This window comes from Zonotrichia albicollis, chromosome 2 (assembly GCF_047830755.1).
Source record: "Zonotrichia albicollis isolate bZonAlb1 chromosome 2, bZonAlb1.hap1, whole genome shotgun sequence".
Lineage (NCBI taxonomy): Eukaryota > Metazoa > Chordata > Aves > Passeriformes > Passerellidae > Zonotrichia > Zonotrichia albicollis.
This window is the reverse complement of record NC_133820.1, coordinates 54,874,588-54,893,987: the sequence shown is the minus strand read 5'-3', so window position 1 is coordinate 54,893,987 and position 19,400 is coordinate 54,874,588. Positions and strand designations below refer to the sequence as shown.

The 19,400-nt window shown below is 39.9% G+C and overlaps 1 protein-coding gene across 10 annotated transcripts in view; it reads right to left on the bottom strand.

Annotated features, from left to right (window-relative positions):
- Positions 1-3,517, bottom strand: part of GRIA4 (glutamate ionotropic receptor AMPA type subunit 4) — a 215,501-nt gene extending 211,984 nt beyond the window's left edge. For 4 of the 10 annotated variants that reach the window (XM_026790746.2, XM_005482571.4, XM_005482573.4 and 1 more), the window contains exons 1-2: positions 2,967-3,516; positions 1,673-1,831 (exon numbers count right to left, since the gene is read on the bottom strand). In XM_026790746.2, the coding sequence (XP_026646547.1) occupies positions 1,673-1,831; positions 2,967-3,054 (247 nt within the window). In that variant the 5' untranslated portion in view covers positions 3,055-3,516. Of the gene's footprint in view, positions 1-1,672; positions 1,832-2,966 lie in introns of all 10 variants that reach the window. The other 6 variants (XR_012578998.1, XM_014263898.3, XM_005482569.4 and 3 more) reach the window with 4 other exon arrangements.
- Between the last annotated feature and the right edge of the window lie 15,883 nt (positions 3,518-19,400).

Here is a 19,400-nt window from a genome sequence, read left to right as displayed (position 1 = left end):
CTGATTTTAGTACCCAAAAATTTTAGTCCCATCCCGTTTGCTAAAAATTTATGTTTAAAAACGCTAGCATGTCATTGGTCTTCATGGAATAAATATTATCAGTGCTTGCAAAAGTTGACACGAACTGTAGTATTTTCTCAATGTACTACACCTGCACAGACCTGATTGCTTCCAGTTTCAAAGCATCTTTTGAAATGTTTTTGCCTTAGGGAATTCGATACTGATTTCCACGCTAAATACAATTAATACATTGCTTAATATAGAATTCATGCTTTACGGGACATCACCCTTTCCTGCATAAAATGAATGGAGCCATTTCGGCAGCTCAGAAGCTTTTCCTCCAAAACAAGGTGGCAAGGTCATCTAAAACTTGAAGTAGCAAAGACTTGGATAAATAAATTTACATATTAAAAAGTGCCACAGAGATAGCAGTGAGAAAGGGAAGAGAAACACAGCACATATTTTAAAGGCACCATGAACACTAAGACATTCTCCAGTATGTTTCTATTTTAAACTTGCTCAGCAATGTCGCTTAGAGCATCTACTTCCAGAGGCAATTCACTCTTGAATGGAGAGGAGGGACTGGAAAACTTAAAGAGCTACAGAGGAAAACCTATAGAGTCCTGAAATATGAACATCAAAGTAGTAACGCTACTATAGTATTCAGCTCTGCCCCACTGTACACCAGTGTCTTACATAATAACATGAATTCCTTTTAAGAAGACAGACACACACGAAAATAAATAGAAATAATGCTTTGCCCCTCTCAGAGATTAGCTATATCTAGTACATGTTTTAACCACTGGTAAGGTTCCTGGGGTGACTGAAATGTAGCACGTTCAGCTAATTATACATCACTTTTATCAAAACAGAAATTAAAGAAAATAAATGTTACCTCATTTGTTAAGGGCATTTCTTGCTCTGTCTTCCTCTCATTGTGTATGTGCATCTGTGTGTATGTGGGTGTGTGTGTGTGTTTATAAAATATATAGTAGGACGAGAATATTTGTTCCAGTTGAGGTGGTCTGTGAAACCAAGTAGCTCAGATACTAACTTGATTTGGCACCAATGTATGGATGCACAGAGACATATCCACAGGATGTATGCATTACGAAATGGTAAGAGACATTTACAACCTAGAATATAAGAGCAGGGCTGCCTCAAGTGACATCACCAGATCAACTGCAGCGTCAAGCTACTCAGATATATTATCCTGCACACCACTGCTTCCCTGTCTCCTTTCCAGCCATTAGAAAAGCATATGGGAGCACAAACATTATCATATATTTTCAAATACACGCAAGGCACAGCATGCACAGAAGCAAACAAAAGTGTGGGATTTATGCACTTATTGACACATTCCTAATTTTTCTTTACAACAACAAAATTCATCTCCATAGAAACAAAGAAGCAAGAAACTACAGCAATACTGCAGTTTACTTTTTACTAAAGTAAATGTCACATCAGGTTAGTCAGCAGAAGGCAGGAGAGGGGATTTTGCTCCACTAAGGAACTAACAAGGACTGCTGCCCCTTTTGCTGTTCTGCAAAGGCTATCTGTACCGAAGACAGACTTCCCGACATATTTACAATGCAAGATAACTATGTGGTTTCCTGTTCTTTCCACTGCAATTTATGCGTAAGGTGGTCGGATCAGCGGCATGTTTACTTACAGGCATTTGTTACAGCGAAGCTGTTGGCTGTTTCAATGTTGTCTACATGAGGAACCAAATTAAAAGGTGCTTCGGATGCATTGGGGCTGGTGTTATGAAGAAAGATTGCTAATCGAAAAGCAGTGTATTCCTGATCTGTGTTCCTGATGAAGAGACCACCTACAAAAAATAGGGAAAAAAAAGCAAAAAGCAAAAGCAGCTGGGTAAATCATTTGCAAGCCACTTACTGTCTTGTAAAACCAAGCAACTGTCTCTCCCAAAGCTGTACAATAAGGCAAGTCTAAGACTTTAATGGATAAGGAACTAATCGTATTCATAATCACAACCACTGCCTTTAAATCACCGTCCTCAATCGATTTTAACCTCCCTGATGCATTCATGCTTCTTTTCTGACTTCTCGGTTTTCAGCCTTTCATACATAAATACCCAGATTTGTCATGATTACAGTGACCTTTTAAAGTGTTTAGCCTCCATCTCCCTGATACTGAACACACTGGTAAATCAGCTGCTCAACAGCCTCTCACATTAAGTGGCGGGCTGATTAAGCGGAACGATGCTTTCTGGATTAAAAAAAGGGAATACCAACTCGGCATAGGATAATCTGCACTGAAGAGGAAGATAATGAACTTTGCTCCTCTGCAGCCATGTGCAGGCAGGGAGCAGCTCAGCCTTATTAGCAGCATCTTTACAAGTCCACAAGAAATGATGCAGTGATGAAGCTGAGCTGGAAAGAATTCAGATAGCTGCGTCCCATCCCAAACACGTCCGAAAGGAGGGAAGCAGGAGGCGATGGGAAAGGGGTGAGGATGGGGCACAGGACTAGAGGGACACACTTACAAAACCCTAAACTTTCCAACTACAGAGAGGAACGAAGGACGATGTAGCCTTTTGCCCCCCCATCCCTGCCGGCTACCGCAACCTCGGCTGCTCAGGACTCGCCATTCCTTCGAGAGTCAGGCAAGAGCAAGGGGAGTCGGAGGGGGCTAAAGCAGCCAAGGGGCACCAGCCCCGAGCCCCTTCGTGCCCTGCCGACACCGCACCCCCGGGGCTGGAAGGAGTTCTGCACAAGACAAGCATCCTCCTTCCCGCACGCGAACGCACACAGAAATATTTACATACACACAGAAACACGGAGGCACATACACAGAAACACGAGGATGATTCGTGCAGGCACGGAAATGGGATGGTGCTGGAGGAGAAATCTGCAAAAGCTGCCTTCAGAGCCTCCTTTCCAACTCACTTCGCAAAGGATTGAACCCCTGGACACACGCACGCAGCCCAATGCAGCGCTTACCTATTTGCACGCTGCTAGGAAAAGCTCCCATTGCTAGTCCCCAAAAGCCAGAAAACAACAAGACAAGCTGTCTGCAAATTATCCTCATCTTCTCTTCTGCCTCTCTGTCTCGCCTTCTCCCGCTCGCTCGCTGGATGCTGCTTAAAGAGGCATCGAGGGCGAGGAGGATACACACAAAACCAGGAATTAAAAAAAAAAAAAAAAAAAAAAAAAAAAAAAGGGAAGGGGGAGAAAAAGAGAGGTTTCCTCCTTTTTTCTTTTTCTTTTTTTCTCTTTTCTTTTTTTTTTTTTTTCGGGTGGTTTGGTATTAGAATTTGTTCGCTATCCTCTCCCGCTCGCGCCCTGCCTCTCTCCCGGCTGCCGCTTCAGCAAGCCATGCCGCCGCGGCGGATTTTTCCCGCAGTCTCCATCGCCGGGGAGCGGAGTGTGTCCGGCTGCAAATGTTGCACATGCAGAAGATGGTGGTGAGTTTGGCGGCGGGGGGCAGCGTCTGGCGGAGGCGCGGCGCGGCGCGGGCGGACATGCGCCGTGAGCCCCCCCCCCGCCGCCCGCACCGCCGCGGGCGGGAGCGGCCGCCGAGCGCGCCCCGCTCCGCCCCGAGCCGCGGAGCCGCCGCGCCGGCCGCAGGCTCCGCGTTCGCCGTTATTTTTAATTTCTGGGGGGGGCTTTTTTTTTGTTATTGTTGTTGGTACTGGTGGTTTTTATAAATTTTTATTCGCCCCCCACACCCCGCCGTTTTCGTGCCGCTCGCCCATCCGCGGGCGCGCAGCATCGCTGAACTTTGTGCGGCCGGACAGTGCCCCGGGCTGGGCTCGGGAGGCTCGTCCTCCGCAGCCCATCCCTGGGGCTGCTGCTGTGAAGTACCCGCTATTATTAGTGAGGGTGGCCGGGCGGGTGTGCGTGCGCTGAGCGGCTGCGGAGCGGGGCAGGCGAGCCCCCCTCCCCGCGGGGGCGCTCCGCTCCGCCGGGAGCCGCGGGAGCGCTCCGCGCTGCCCGCCGCGCTTTGCGGCAGAGGATGGAGAGAGCAGGGCAGCGCTCGGTGCTGTGCCACTCGTGCCAAAGGGAGGGAGAGCGAATGCAAAGGAAAAGTTCACCGCTCCTACGCCACCTCCTTTTCGCTATTTTTTTTTTTTTTTTTTTTTTTTTTTTTTTTTTTTTTTTTTATTTCTTAATATTTTTAAGTGGGAGGAAAAAATTGGAGCTCTTTTACTGTCTAGTCTTTTTCTGGTGCCTTTGAATTTTTCTCTTTAAGCCTTGGAAGTTTCCCAGAGGAGCTGCTAGAAGTCTGGGTCTATTGCAGTTAATAATTAAAAGATATATATAATAAATGATAGGTAATGAAATCATCCAACAATAGCTGTATGTCAGAGGAGGGAGCTTCTAGCTTCACATGTAGCTTTACAAGATATTTCTGTCAGTCACAGGGAATGACTGGAGTTGCAATAGCATAATTTTAAAATGTTAATTGGCAATATGAAAGAATAGCGATTTTTTTAAGGTGAGCTTTATGGCTCTGCTTTGAAACAAGCACATTTGCTCCAAGATCGGAGTTTTGCCTCCTTTAACTCAAGTTTACTTTCTTAGTTTTTTACTGCACCTTGTGTCCTCAAGCTCTCCTGTTGCAGGGTGAAATACAACCCCTCTATTTGCTGCAGAGGGTGACAGTGATTTGTGAAGAATGATTGTGGGCTCCTAGCATCTACCACATGGGAGAGTAAACAGAGAACATTGAAAGCAGATATGTATAGACAGACAGACAGTGTGGGTGTGTCCAGCTGTGTGCGTGTATTTGGGAGACGGTGAAATTCCTGTAAATTAATTACTCTTTGAAAGATTTCTTTGCAGGTCAACGGCAAACAGAGTTAACCTGCATTTCAGAATACTCATTCCTTTATGTTTCAGTAAATCTTCTACTTCTGTTTACTTTCCCTTCATGTTTTCCAGTCTTCTCTCTGAAATGGCAGGCTTGTTCTTCACATTATTTACCCATCTCTTTTTGTAACCTCTGCTTTCTCTCTTGTTTGATTTTCTTTTCTTCTTCCTTGCTTTGCCTCCTTTGTCTCCCTAAATTCTCCCCAAAATTTGGTTCCTCTTTTCCTCCATTCTTCATCATTTAACTTTTTGACTTTGTAAACCCAGATAAAAAGCAATGAAAATAGTTTTTTCATGGCTGTCTGGTTCTTTGTCACTAAGAGCAAGTGAACTTGGAAAAACATTTAGTTATTTTGCTGGCACATATGCATGTGAATTCATGCAAAATAAGTATTAATTATTAAGATTTTAGACCTTTATCCATGATAGTGATCAGCAAGGTACTGCCTGCTAACTGAGCCGAGGCATATGCTTTGGTCTTTTTCAAACACAATGGTAGCATGGTAATTTAAATTTTATTTGAGAGTGCACAAGGAACACACAGTGGTCTAACCTGATCTGACCAAGCGTCTCACCCAGAGGTTCCTCCATCAAATCTGTAATTTCTCTTGGAGTTGGACAATATATTTTAGAGAAACATCCAATCTTGATTTAAAGACTTCAAGAGACAGGAAATCCATCACTTCCGAGGGTAAGTTGTTCAAGTTGATATCTATTCTCATTTGTTAAAACCTGCATTTTTCTAGCTTTGGTTTCTAATGTTCACTGTCAGAGATGAACCCAGTATTCCTGTAATGGTATCACTCAGTGCTATTCCTGGAAATAATCCCGTCCTCCACTTGACCCTCCCTTGCCCAGACTGCTCAGGATCATTTTGGCAGCTGTGGAAAGCAGAGGAAAGGGAATGAGGCTATACTGTAGAAACTTTGTTTAAAAGACACAATGGGAAAAAAATAAAGAATTGCAGTATCAAACGGGGAAAATTCCATTTCAGTAAGTTTTGAGAAGTGAATGGCAGATGGTGAAGTGATTGATCACAATGTTTATCTTACAGAAGAACTGGAACAGGAAAGGTAACAGGGATGTAATCAGGCTTAAGGCTGGAGGGGAGGAAAGGTGAGATAAGATTTTAGACTCTCAATTGCTCTGGTGAGTTAACTTTGTCTGATTGCCAGGTCACTACGAAGCTGCTCTCCCATTCCCAAAAGGAAGGGGGTGAAAAATAAGGTGAAAAAGCTGATGGCTCATGGTAAAGACAAGGAGATCACTCACCAGTTACTATCACAGGGAAAGCAGACTCAAGCTGGGTAAAGGTAATTTAATTTATTGCCAGTAAGGAATAGAATAGGATGGCAAGAAACAAAGACTAAACTATAAACACACCCCACACACACCTCTCTTACCAGGCTCAACTTCACTCTCTTCCATGACTTTTCTCTCTCCTCCTCCTGAGCAGTACAGAGGTGCCACCAAGCATCACTGATGGCCTCAGATTTGGGCAGCCATGGGTCTGTTTTGGAACAGGATGAAACTGGCTCCTTTTGGGAGCTTGTGGTGTTCTGTGACAGAGGCCAAGCCTGCAGCACACCCTCCCAGCCCAGCCTGGCCACACAGACCAGTTTAGCTGTGGCTTGCCAAGCAAGAGGAGACCAGAAGGAAGAGCCTGTGTGTTCTCCTGGTGCTGCGCTGAAGCCACTCCTGAGCTGAGCTCCCAGCATTCCCTTAGTTCCCCTCAGGCAGCCTAGGAAAGTTGTGGTGGGTGATTGAGGGAACGAGGGACAGGCCTCAGAATTCCACAATGAAATATCAGAGAAATTAAGAAATTAGTGAAAGAAGTTTTGTTGAGTGCATCGGTGGTATGGGAGGCATAGACTAGAGGGGGTCTGTCTGGGGAGTGCTGACAGTCCATGGTGAGGGCTTGCTCTGCCTTTGGGCACAAACAGCTCCTGTTGGCCTTGGCTGGAGGCCACCACTAGAGAGAAGACTCACTCTGTAGAGAATCAGCTGAGGCTGACTATCTCTGCAGCACATGAATGACTCCTGCTGCAGAAGATGCAGGAATGTGACTTTCCCCCCCCCCCTCTGGCAAGGTTTGGAAACCCTTGGCTATTTTCTTGATCAGATAGTCTTGTGCTTGAACAAAATGCCTGTAGGAAAAGACCCTGCAGGAACTTGAATAATATGAGAAGATTTACTCTAAAGAAGAGATGAAGGCTGTATGTTAGCTAGGAGGAATAAAACTGCAGAGAAGATACCAGAGGCATTCATCTTATGGAAATCCCAGAGGAAAAGCAGAATATGGAGGAGACAGATATCTAGCACCATGGACAGAGTTCATGTTACATATGTAGTAGATAAATATCCACATGCTGAAGTAGCAACTTTGACTCTTATTTATATGTTCTTGCATCCGAAATGCAAATTCCAGCTACAGCATCTATTAAAAAGGCATGTCATTATGTGTCTGGAGACGTGTAACTTTTTCAGAGAGGTCTTGAGTGAGAAAGGGAGAATGTAAAGGCTGTGCCAATTGTCAAGGATAGATTGTAACAATCAGGAGCACAGAGAAGAGGAAAGAATGACAATTTCACTATCAAAAGACACAAAAATAAAGATCCACCATCACCCCTTCCTAGCAGGTTGCAGGTGCACCGAGGCAGTGACAGCTTTAAAACAGACAGCACCGTGCCCCTGGCCTGTGTGCCAGGGCTCCTAATGATTCCTTCCAGAGCAGGAAAATGTCTGTGCCACAATGGCTCCCCATGGCACAGCCATCTGGGTACAGAGATCCATCTCAAAAAGAGACTCCTTCATTCAGATTAGTCTTGCTTCAAAAACAATTTTCATTGCAGCTCTCACTCTGTGGCCACTGGAAATGCTTCAGCAATAAATAAATGGTGGCAAAACCAGTTGTACTTTCTTAGTCCTTTCTTGCCTTATGAAATGCTGTAGCTCACACATCTGTCAAATAGATCCCTTAGCCTGTAAACTCTGGGACAAGGCTATGTCTTTTGTGAAGTGCTAGGCAATAAAAAGTAAATAAAATACAAAGTATAATCATAGAATTTTGCTCATGTGACCTTTTGTACTGAATAGATAAACATCACACAAAAAGAAGATACAGTTTTCTTTCAGTAGCAGATCTCCTTTTCAGGAAATAGCTTTACTGCAATTTCTTCCATTTTGCAAGATCTTTTCCTCCTATTTTCATTCTTACTATTTTTCATTCATTTACATTCTGGTGTAGAGAGAACAGTTAATTATTTTTAATAATACTTCTCATTAAGAGTTTTATTTTGATACTGGAATATGAACTGTAGTACAATGCATCTGACTTTGAATGTGTTCATCCACCAGTCCTACTCCTTTCTACTGTGGTGCATGTTAACATCATTCTTTACAAACCTAATGACCTGAGGAAATTACTGGGATACTATAAGACACCATGACCATGAAAGGAGAAGTTGTTGTGGAATGAGAAAAATCCTGATTATAATTTAAGTTGTGCTGGTATCAGTCAGGGAGTTTTTTCAACCTGAGGAAAATGTGGTAACACTGCTATAATTAAAAATTGCCTTATTAAGTTAGACTCAGTGTCCATTTTTAACAGTATCTTATGTGTAACATTAACTGATAGAGATTTATTAGGAAAGAGTAGGAGAGCTGAGCAGCTTTTCCTTTAAACTTTAAGGGGCTTCAGGGAGGTTATTTCTGAATCCTCTGACCTCCGGACAGTCAGGACTTTGGGGCTTTTAAACTAAAGATTTTCTAGAGGTCCTTGTGTTGAAGAGTTGCCCACAGTGTTGTTGCCTTATGTTTACTTCCATGTCCAGCAGCATTCTATGCAAATGACTCTATAACCCCATACTAAGAAAGCAGTTTGTTTAGTTTGATTAAAATCTTACATTGTATTGACCTTTTCTTGGAAATTTTGAAAGGTAGTAATAATAAAAAAAATGTTTACCTTGCAATATCATTCATAGCTTTTTATATTGTATAATGTCACCTTTCAGTCACCACTTTCTGTCTTCACATATCTTATAGTCTATACTACATATCAATCCTCCTGGTCACTATTCTTTCTGCTGCCTCTTATGTCTTTCTGAAAAACAGGACACATGAAATACAACACCTTTTTTCAGGTGTAAAACTGGTTTCTGCTTAACTAATTTTCTTCCTAATCATTCGTAAAACATCATTTTCCTCTGAGCACGCAGACGATGTTTTCAGGAAACTATCCACAAAGACTTCCATATCTCTTTCCTGGGTGGTAATAGCTAATTTAGAGCCTATCATTATGCATGCATAGTTAAGGGGATTTTTTCTCATGTACACTGCTTTGTAATTTTTTTAATACAGAATTTCATTTGCTATTTTATTTTTCAATCAATTAGTACTGTGAAATTTTTCTGCAATACTTTCCAGACAGCTGGGAATTTGATAAAATAACAAAATCAGAATCTATTCCCTTTAAATTTGATCTCATATTCATTACATTTATAATGGCTTAATAGATTTTTTTCTGTCCATATTTATAACCTGGACTGCATCATGGGGTGTACCTTAGAAAATACAAAAGTTTGAAGTAATGTTTCTTTCCTAAGTACAGCTTATTGCAGTAGTAAATGCCAGGCAATTCTGAAGGATGGGGTAATTTCCTCATCAATTACAGGTGTGCTTGTGGGGAAAATGCAGCAACTTAAAAGCATTCCTCCTGAGCCCATCTGGTCTTGCTTATACAGGGAAAAAAAGATCAACTTTTGCTAATGCTGGTTTCTGCCCATCACCTGTAATAATTCCTGAATTCAAAATGAGTTATTGCTAATCTTCTAGGTACTGGACAGGTGAGACCAACTTTCATGAAACAGGGTTTAAAATAAGTGTATTTCATTCTCATTTTTCATACTTACTAATCTGAGTACTTTTCTGAAGTAGCAAAGGAAGGGTTCCTCTGGGTATATCTGAGGAGTCTAGTTGGTGTTCACCCACACCAAAAAGTCAGGTTGTTACCTGAAAGGGAGGGTACAAGTTGAGAAAGGTCATTCGCCCACATTCCCTCTGTTGTGGACAGGAGAAATGCACATGGCTCTTCTGAATCATGCAGTACTTAAAAATTCCCTTTTTTATCTGGGATCAGGACATTGGTTCTACATCTCCTAAGCAAAGAGCAGTCACAGTAACAAAGACAGCTCCCTGCAGGTGAACACTTTGTAGTGAAACTGAATTCAGTGTGGAATGAGATGGGAAGGAACCAGAAGAAAATCAGGACACAGAAACTCCATTTAGGTAATTACAGATATTTGGAATGTGAATTCTTATGAATAAAAATTTTCATTTCCTAAATAGAAAAAGACTGTTTCTTTGGGCTGTATTAACCCAACTAACTGAAACCAAACCAAAAACCAAAACCACAAAAACATATTAAAGCATCATACTAATTTCATGGCAAATAATATTTTCCTCCTAAATATTTTTGTAATTTGGGGGTTTTTTTTTGCCAAAAGTTAATGGAAAATATTTTTCATTTTCTTACCAGTTCTCATTAAAATGTTTTCCCATAAGCTCTGGGACATAATCTACTCAGCAGAGTGAGGAAGATGTCAGAACTGTATAAAATATAGCCTCTGTTCACTACCCATAGCATTTTGCTGTATTGACCTAATTGTCACTTCTTGTGAAAAAACACCCCAAAGCTCACCTTTGTTTGAAAGCAATGGTTTTCAGCTCATTTCTCTTGTTCACGTCCCAAGTGCTGTCACCCACAAGAAGGAGTGAGCTGGTTTCTGTGGTGCTGGTTTCACCACTATCAGAGAATCACCTCATCAGATCAAGATGCACAAGTCTCGGTAGTGATGATGCTGGATGAGCAAAAAGGATGATTCCAGATCCAGAGGGAGAAAGGGAATGGTGAAATTGCTGAGAGGAAGCCTCTCCCCTGTCTTTTTAGCACATGAAGTGAAACAAATTTGATAAAAAATATTTCAAGCATGATAACCAGGAAACCTTCAATGCTCTTTCTGCAGAATCATACTTATAGAATTTAACTGCAGTTTGATACACTAAATTGCTCATAAAAATTAATTTTAGTGAGGTTTATTGCCAATAAAAATGATACTTTTCACTTACATCCTGTGATCTTGTCTTGCATTTCCCAGTCCCTAACAGACCTGTATCTGCCTGTCTGAGAGATAAATATCCTGCTTTTGTACCAAAGCACTGCTTACTTATATAGAATTATTTCTCAGCTTCAGAAAAAAACATACAATCAAATATTGCAATGCTTTTCTCAAATGACACACCCTCTCTCTATTTTCTGCTATATTTCACATTAATTAGAGCCCATAAAATATTGCCTGGATTTGAGGATGCATTTTCAGCCCACAGTTTTGGCTTTTCTGTATTCAAAATTGTATTATTCTTTCTGTGGCAGGGTTAAAGTTTATCTTAAATAAACCTGTCTCTTTGGCTCAGCTCTAGCTGGCTTCCAGCCCCCTTCCCCACACCACAAAAGCTGCAGACTAGATAATTGCTGTCATTCAGCTATAGCCATGTGCTGTGTTTGCAGAACTAGAATCTGTTTCCCTAGAAAATCAGACAATCTTTGATGCCTTAAATGCTATAAGTTCTTACTAGTACTCTGATAGTCAAGACATACTAGTTTTTATTCAGTTATTTCTTCTTCAAAAATACATAGTGAAGATAGAAGGTGGGTTTATCTGTTGCATTATTAAGTAAAGTTTATGAAGCAATTTAGTGCTGTAATGGTCCCATCTGGCACTAATGTCCCTGAAAATAAATTAATTTATAAGCTGTTGGTTTATTTAACAGTTGATACACAATGATTCATACTCTAAGGACTAGGGATTATTGGCAGAAAGTTTTTTCATTGAGCATCTTTTATAACAGATCAGATTATGTCATAATAATTGATGTATACATACTTATAAAAATTATCCAAAATGCATTTTATGTTAACTTTCTCAGTCTTCTGCTGTGCTAAATAGCACTGTAATCTGCAAGTAAGTGCAAGGCAAGCAGGGGTGCCTTTAGGGAAAGAAAATGCTACTTTGCAAAAGGGTGAAATTATCTAACCTTATGTCACTTGGAGCACTCTTTTAAAAAACCCATAAGTGGTCCTTACTAAAGCACATCATGTGGTCATTGAATTAGAAATACAGGGATGGAATAGATTCCAAAGGTTATATCGTCCAGTCCTCTGCCTCTGGGGAAGGAACAAATACACCACAGCTTCCTACAGAGATTTTTATCTGCTACTTTTTTTTAGAATTTCTGCTAAAAGACTCTCCAAGGGTGTCCTGTTCAAGCTTTCTCCTCTCAATTTTTTTATTAATATATGACCTATATAGTCTTTTCTGCAAGTTGTACTGGGTACTTTTTGTCTTTCCTTCACATGGACAATTCGTAACAATTGATCATTGTCTTTCCTATTAACAATCTGCCATGTCCTAAAAGATCTGTCAAGTCTTTGTCTGCCTAGACTAAAAGAAACCCTTCTTTTGCAGTCTTCCTTCACTATTAATACTTTCTGAGTATTTCTCTCTTCTCTTTCCTGCTGTTTTCTTCTGTATTCTTTCCAGGGTGACTATGTGTGTTTTGGAGTATGGCACTGAAAGCCACTGGCCTTCCTTCAGCTGCATTCTCTCTGTAAACAAGTAGAAGGAAATTATTCTGACCCATATCTTACCTTCAAAATGCTTGACAACAGATTTTCCCTTTCCTTTTTTTGCAGCAATACTGCACTGTTGACTCACAGGTCTTTTCTAATACTCTTAAACTTCCATGTCCTTCTTTCCTCATTTGGCATTTTCAGTATTCATTTCTCTTTACTAGTTTGTTGTGAACTTTGTTTCTTTTTTATTATTTTCTGTTTAATTCTAGATTATGTATTTATTAGGACAGTTCAGAAGTCTCCAGACTTCTGTAATCCTCACATATCCTATTTCATCTACAATATTTTTTAACTTTTTAATCCATACTTTTAATGAAAGCAGTGAACAGAGTTGTGCCTGAAATCTCTAAGGGTTGCAATCTGAAAGAAAATCCCCATTTGATACTGATAGTTATTCTTTGAGAAGAGCTTTCCAAGAAGTCACACACAGTCTCTATATGTTTTTTTTTTCATGCAGAAGACATTTCCCTTCTTTTCCTACAAGAATTTAATATGAAAAAAATTAAATTTCTTACTGTACTCAAGATACTTCAACGTAATTCTTCTTCCCTGTGTCATGGTTTAAACCCAGCTGGCAACTCAGCACCACACAGCCATTTGGTCTCTCCCACTGCAGCATAACTGGGGAACCAGGATGGTAAAATGAGAAAACTTACGGGATAAAGACAGTTTAATAAGGAAAGAAAAAGACACACACACACGAGAAAAGCAAAGAAGTCCTTCTCCACTTCCCATGGGCAGCCCAGTGTACAACCATCTTCAAGAAAGCAGGGATCCACCATCAAGTGTGCCAGTGCCATGGGAACACAAACACTGTCACTCTGAACATCCTCCCTTCCTTCTTTCCCCGCAGCTTTCTACACTGAGCACGGTGCTGTATGGTCTGGAATGTCCCCTGGGTCAGCTGGGGTCAGCTGTCCCAGCTGTGTCCCCTCCCAGCTCCTTGTGCACACTGAGCTACTGGCTTGTAGGGTGGGGTGAGAGGCAGGAGAGGCCTTAACTCTGTGTAAGGGCTGCTCAGCAGTGACCAAAACATCCCTGTGTTACTGACACTGCTTCCAGCACAAATCCAGAACACAGCCCCAGACCAGCTACTGTGAAGGACATGACACCAGCCAAAATCATCTTACCCAGTAACATAGTTATCCCACCCCAGGAGAATAGCTTGGCTTGACACACTTAATTTTTGAAAAATACACATTGTTTGATTTTATTATTCTTCAGGTGTTTCCAAGTTTTCTGCTTACACATATTTTCCATTTTAATGCAGTCTGTAGTTAAGTGAGGGGTCCCGTTTTCTTTTGATTCCCCATTATCCCTCTTTTAAAGATACACATTTTCTTATTTTCTGAGACTATCCCTCTCTAATATGACTTCTCACATGTAATCCCTGATGCTTCAAATACAGTATTGTTTATTTCTTTATGCATTTGGAGGTAAATTTAATAAACTAGTGGACATTTTAAAATAAAAAAAACTCATTAAAAAAATAGCTATTCTGTCTTAACTATTGAAATTCAGATTTTTGTCCTTCAAATAGTTTAGAAGGCTTAAAAGCAGCTTGAAGGAAACATCATCATAAAACCGTGCTTCAAACTATGCTAGTGGTGTTTGAAATATCAAAAGCCTGTTTTACACAAGTAGCCAAGACACCTTTAAAGCTTTTTTTTTTGCAGTTCTTTTGGAGCATTTTACTTTTTGTTCCTTGAAATGTTTTCTTATTGTGTTACAAGAGTAAGGTGAGGAGCTAAAGCAATAGTTCAATAAAGCAGTATTTCGGGAAGAATCTTCAGTGGTGGGAAAAAGATGGTGTCATGCCTGAAGTGAACAGATTATTTCTTTTAGAGATATTTTGAACATATTCATGTTGTACATGTACCTGATGCACTTAGCACATGCAAACTTTGCAGAGAGATTTTGCATTCAGATCAGGTAAACCTCCAGCCAAATGCACTCATGAATACTGAAGTAATTACTGAGCTCTGAGGACACGTTGTGAGGACATTATCATTTGTCAGCAGGATACCAGTGACTGCTGTCATGGAAAATTTACATTAGCATCATTGTTAAATAGTCTGTTTACTAGTTTCTTAATGACCTGCAGCAAACAATGATTTGAACTACTTTATGAAGTTCAGCGTGGAAGGCTGCAGTTATGTTGGATGAATTTTCATAGGTTGATGGTATTAAGACAGAATCAACAGCAGCTGTCAAGTCGTATGTAACCAAATCATCTGGGAGTAGGTCTAGGTGGCAGTTGTTTCTGTGATGCTAATGTAGGTTGGAGATGTAAAGTTAGTGTTAAAATATGCACTTGAAATACAAGTAGCCAGAGAGCTGTGCTGAAGCATGAAGCCTAGAACTTAGGAAAAGCAGGACTTCCTAAGCCAAAGCTGCCAAGAGTCATTCTCTTAGAAGATCAGCAGTTTCTAGGAGGGAAGTGTGGGCAAATCAACACATATATGGTTTCCTTGGTAATTACAACTTTAAAGTTACTCAAGAAACACTGGACAGTGCTAATAGGCTTAAAAATATTTTCTTAGGTTTCACTGGCAATTACCTACTACTCAACAGCTGAGAATTTGGAAATTTCTTTTTAACTTCCACAAATGATGATTTGATCCATGATCAGATGTTTCTGGAAAGATTTAATTAAACCTTACTAATTGAAAAAATATACGTGATTTCTGATGATGCATGACAAACTTTACATGTATTTAATATTTGAAGGATTTCTTTGCCTGAGCTAACAGGTTTCATGGAAGGAAAATCAGGCTTAACTGTTATTTGGCACCAGGGGGAAATTTTGGCACCTAATAGAAAGAAAGTGTTCTTGGGAAAGTCTATGTGCAGTGTATTATTTTATTTTTCTTTATCAAATATAATAAAAATTATTGATCTGTTTAACTTGAGAGTAGGCAAAATTCATAAAGACGGACTACTTAGAATTTTTTTTTTTTTTGTAGAATAACGGGGGGTGAGCATTGTGGTCAGTCCACACTTCTCCCCTTCTCCAGAGTGGGCTCTTCATGGTGACAGCTTTCTTCAGGAACTACCCACCTGCTGGGACATGGGGCCTTCCATTGGTATGGGGTCCCCTGTGCTGTGGTCACTACAGGGGAAGCTCTGCTCTGGCACCTGGGGCACTGCCTCCTGCTCGTGTTCCAGTGACCACGGTGTCTGCACGCAGCCCTTTCCCAGCCGGGGTTCCTGCCTCAGTCCTTGACAGGAGCCCCAGGAGCAGGGACATCCTGGAAGCAGGTGTCCGTAGTTCCTGTGTGCGTGTCTGTGTGTCTGTCTGTGCCAGCTTGCTGGCTTTCAGCTGGTCACTTAATGATGTGCAGAGGGTGTTCAAAAGGAAACTCAGCATACAGCTCGTGAAAGCAACGTGCGCTTTGGCACAAGACTGAATATTCACTGAACACCTTTACCAGCTTTGTGAAGCAACACATAAATTATCTTATTAATATAAGAATCTGGTTTTTTATCTTACTTACTTGAAAGGGTCTTGGGGAGAATTTTGTGAAGCCCTTCTTTCATTTCCAAATTAAGGACTTTTGTCTGTCAGTGAGTAGGTTGTGCTAACTCTCCAACCAACAAAATGTCTGAATCCCTCTCTTATCTTCATCATTACATTCAGTAGGCTTTCTAACCTTTTAAAAATTATTTTGTATATTTTATTAGGTTATACGGAACAAACTGTTTCTTAGAGGAAACTGATTCTCAGTGAAAATGTCTTTGCATTTATTCTGAACAATTACTGCCATTCCGTGTGTACAAGGTGAAATGTCTCCTCATTTCCATCTTTTATAGACTGCCTCACAGTACTGCAGGCTACCAGGAGCAACAGGCAGTGGGGGTTTCTACATTCAACATCTTTTTACATTTTTAGGAATTTTGCCACAGCATAGTCCCAGAAGAAGAAATGGCAGCCTTAGAAAAATGGTGTTAGTTCAGTCTTGTAAATGAATGTTACATATATTCAAGCAAGCTTAATGAGGAAAAATATGTCAGATTTAGTGTTTGCTAATATTATTGGCCAATTCATCATTGTAGCACATTTATCAGATCTCCCCATGAAGGCTCCCGTAGGTCTTTTCCAACCTAAACCACTTTATGATTCTGTGATTGTAGATAAAGATGGGTTTATTTTTTTCCACTAAATATTTACTCACTTGAATAATGACTGCATACCGTGTCAGAATTATGTGGAAAAATATTCAAAGTAATTGTGTAATGACAGTTTATAGTAATGACAGTTTAAATTATGTCTTAAAATGAACAAATTTAAAATCACAAATGTAGCTCCAACACCTTGATTTTCACAGTTCTAACTGCTTGATTTTACTACTTTAGCTGCATATCTTATAAGGCTTTTCTTCTTCTGTAGCATGACTTTAAGAAGGAAGTAAAAAAGCTGCTCCAACAGGGTAACTACTGAATTAAAAATGAGAAAAATTTGTTTCTCAAACTTCATTGTTGCATTGTTCAAAATTATATTGGACACTGTGCTTGCCTTTTCTTAAATTTGATGTTCAGTGTCTTTTGAATAGATTTATATCTACCTATATGGAAAAATAGATCTTTCACTATTATGTAAACCCAGTAAAATGATTAAACTTAGACCCCAAAAAAATTCTGGAACTCTAATGGAGCCAGGAAATTTATGAACTTCTACATTTTTAGCAGGCTTATCTTGAAGCATGAAAGCTGATATAATAATAGCCTTTCTCTTTTTAGCATGAACAAGTGGCCTTCTACAGAAAATTTCTTGAAAACTCTTAGTCTCTAGTGAGAGCATGCTCATGAATTAAGAGGTTCTCCCCCCAAAAAGGGTGGAAGCTTTTAACTGAAGGTGAAATTTACTCTGCTCACAGAAACTTATGCAAATGCTCAGAAACCCTGCTTTTATAGGACAGGGAGAGTCCTGACTTAACTAATGAATGAGATTTTTTGGGATGAAGTCTGAGTAAGGAAGTAGTATCACTTACTGTGGGAAGTTAGGGGAGTTTCTGTAGAGTAGAGGAAGAAATAATCAAAAATGTAAAAACTGGTAATACTGAGCAAGTTTATCCAGATCTAAGCATACAGCTATTCCACCTAAATGCAGAATATTTTTACAAAGTGTGCATTAAAAAATACAGTGGAGATTTACCAAATGGGGAAATATTAGGCATATTTAGATTTTTATTAGTAAAATATCTGTTATCTGTGACTCAAGATTTGCCATTGGCACTAGCTGAAGATGTCATTGACATGGGAATTGGGAGCTGGGGATCTTGATCTAAGGGAACAAATACGTTCTTAATTTGGAAGAGCTTAAAACAAGATCAGATCGAGCAGTAGATATTGCATAATAAATGACAAATCGTGTTAACAGGCAGACTGATACATTATTGTAATCTGTTCTCTTCCTAATCTTGTTTCATCCTTATTGTGTGGCCCACCACTGTGAGGAAGAAATCATATTGAGTGATTAACTTCCAAGCTTCAGTTCTTAACACAAAGTTGTCACTCCATATCTGAATACCTGCACACCTGGTTTGAGTGTCTAGTTCAAAATGTGTGATTTCAAATTTGAAGAGAGTCTAGCCCTTCTAGAAACACTGTATCAATCTTCTTCCTCACTATTTCTTCCCTAACAGACAACCAAATACCTTTGAAAAATTGACTTAAAGGCTTATTGATAAAGAACCGTTAGATTCTGGGGAAAAAAACCAAAAACTTGCAAAACAAAAACAACCTAAAATGTTTCCACTGCTGAGATAAATAAAAATGGAAATCCCTGCAGATCAACTTCTTTCTAATAGACCTCTGGAAATATCACATAGTTGTGATAGTTTACCACATCTGGGTGTACAGTCCTGGTGTTACTTCTTGCTTTGCCAGCTCACTTCTGCTTGGAAGATATCAAAAAACAGAATCACCTTATCTATTAATCATAAGTTCAGAAATTCTAGGATTCTGTTATCCAAAATGGAGAAAATTAAGAGAAAAAGAATGCTGATTTTGGGTTTTTCCCTGGACTTGGTACATCTTGCTCTGGAAGAGATCTAAGTCTCATCAGGAAAGCTCATCTCACAGTTTGAGAGCACTTGATCCATGCAAGTGAAAACACTGACATATATTGTGGCTACAGTGAAGAAACAAATACATCCATTTAATTCTGAATCTAAAGACATTGTCAAATTGCAAAAAAAAAAAAAAAAAAAAAAAGTCTTGCAATGTGCCAAACATAAAAGAAAAACAACAGAAAATTATCTGGAAAGGTATCAGCTGTTTTGCATGAAATCAGGATTGCTGTGTTTCCTCCTTGGTAGCTCTAGAAAGGTTCAGTGATTGCAGAGGGAAAGGGAATGTTAGTGTATAACTATCTTCATATTTTCAAAACCACTTAAAATTTTAACAAATTGAAAAGCAGACTGGTTTTCTGATAAAATTTCATGGAAATCAGCTGCCACTTTTTCCCTCAAAGAGTATCATTTTTCATAGTTAGTCTTTGCTCTTAAGCTTACATTGAGTTGGTGAATTTTTTAGTAAAAGTGCTTTTCAAGAGTTTAGGCCTGTTTTCTCAGGCAGAGGAAGAAAGAGACCTTGTAGAAATCTAGTGGTATGTATTCCAAGATATTGGAAGTTGCTCTTGTTTTTAGTGCTGAAGTGTTATGAGATTCCTTCCAGTACTATGCACATGAAGAAATAAAGTGTGCTGCTTCGAATGGCCGACCAAAAATGTTATGAATAGGAAACAAACCCCAGCCAAATAGAGGAGTAGGAGCTGGCTGAGAAGGATGTCAGGTAATATTAAAAACAGTGATAGCTGACAGAGGTTAAGACATGATAAAATTATTTCCAAGTGGTCAAGACTTAGTGCA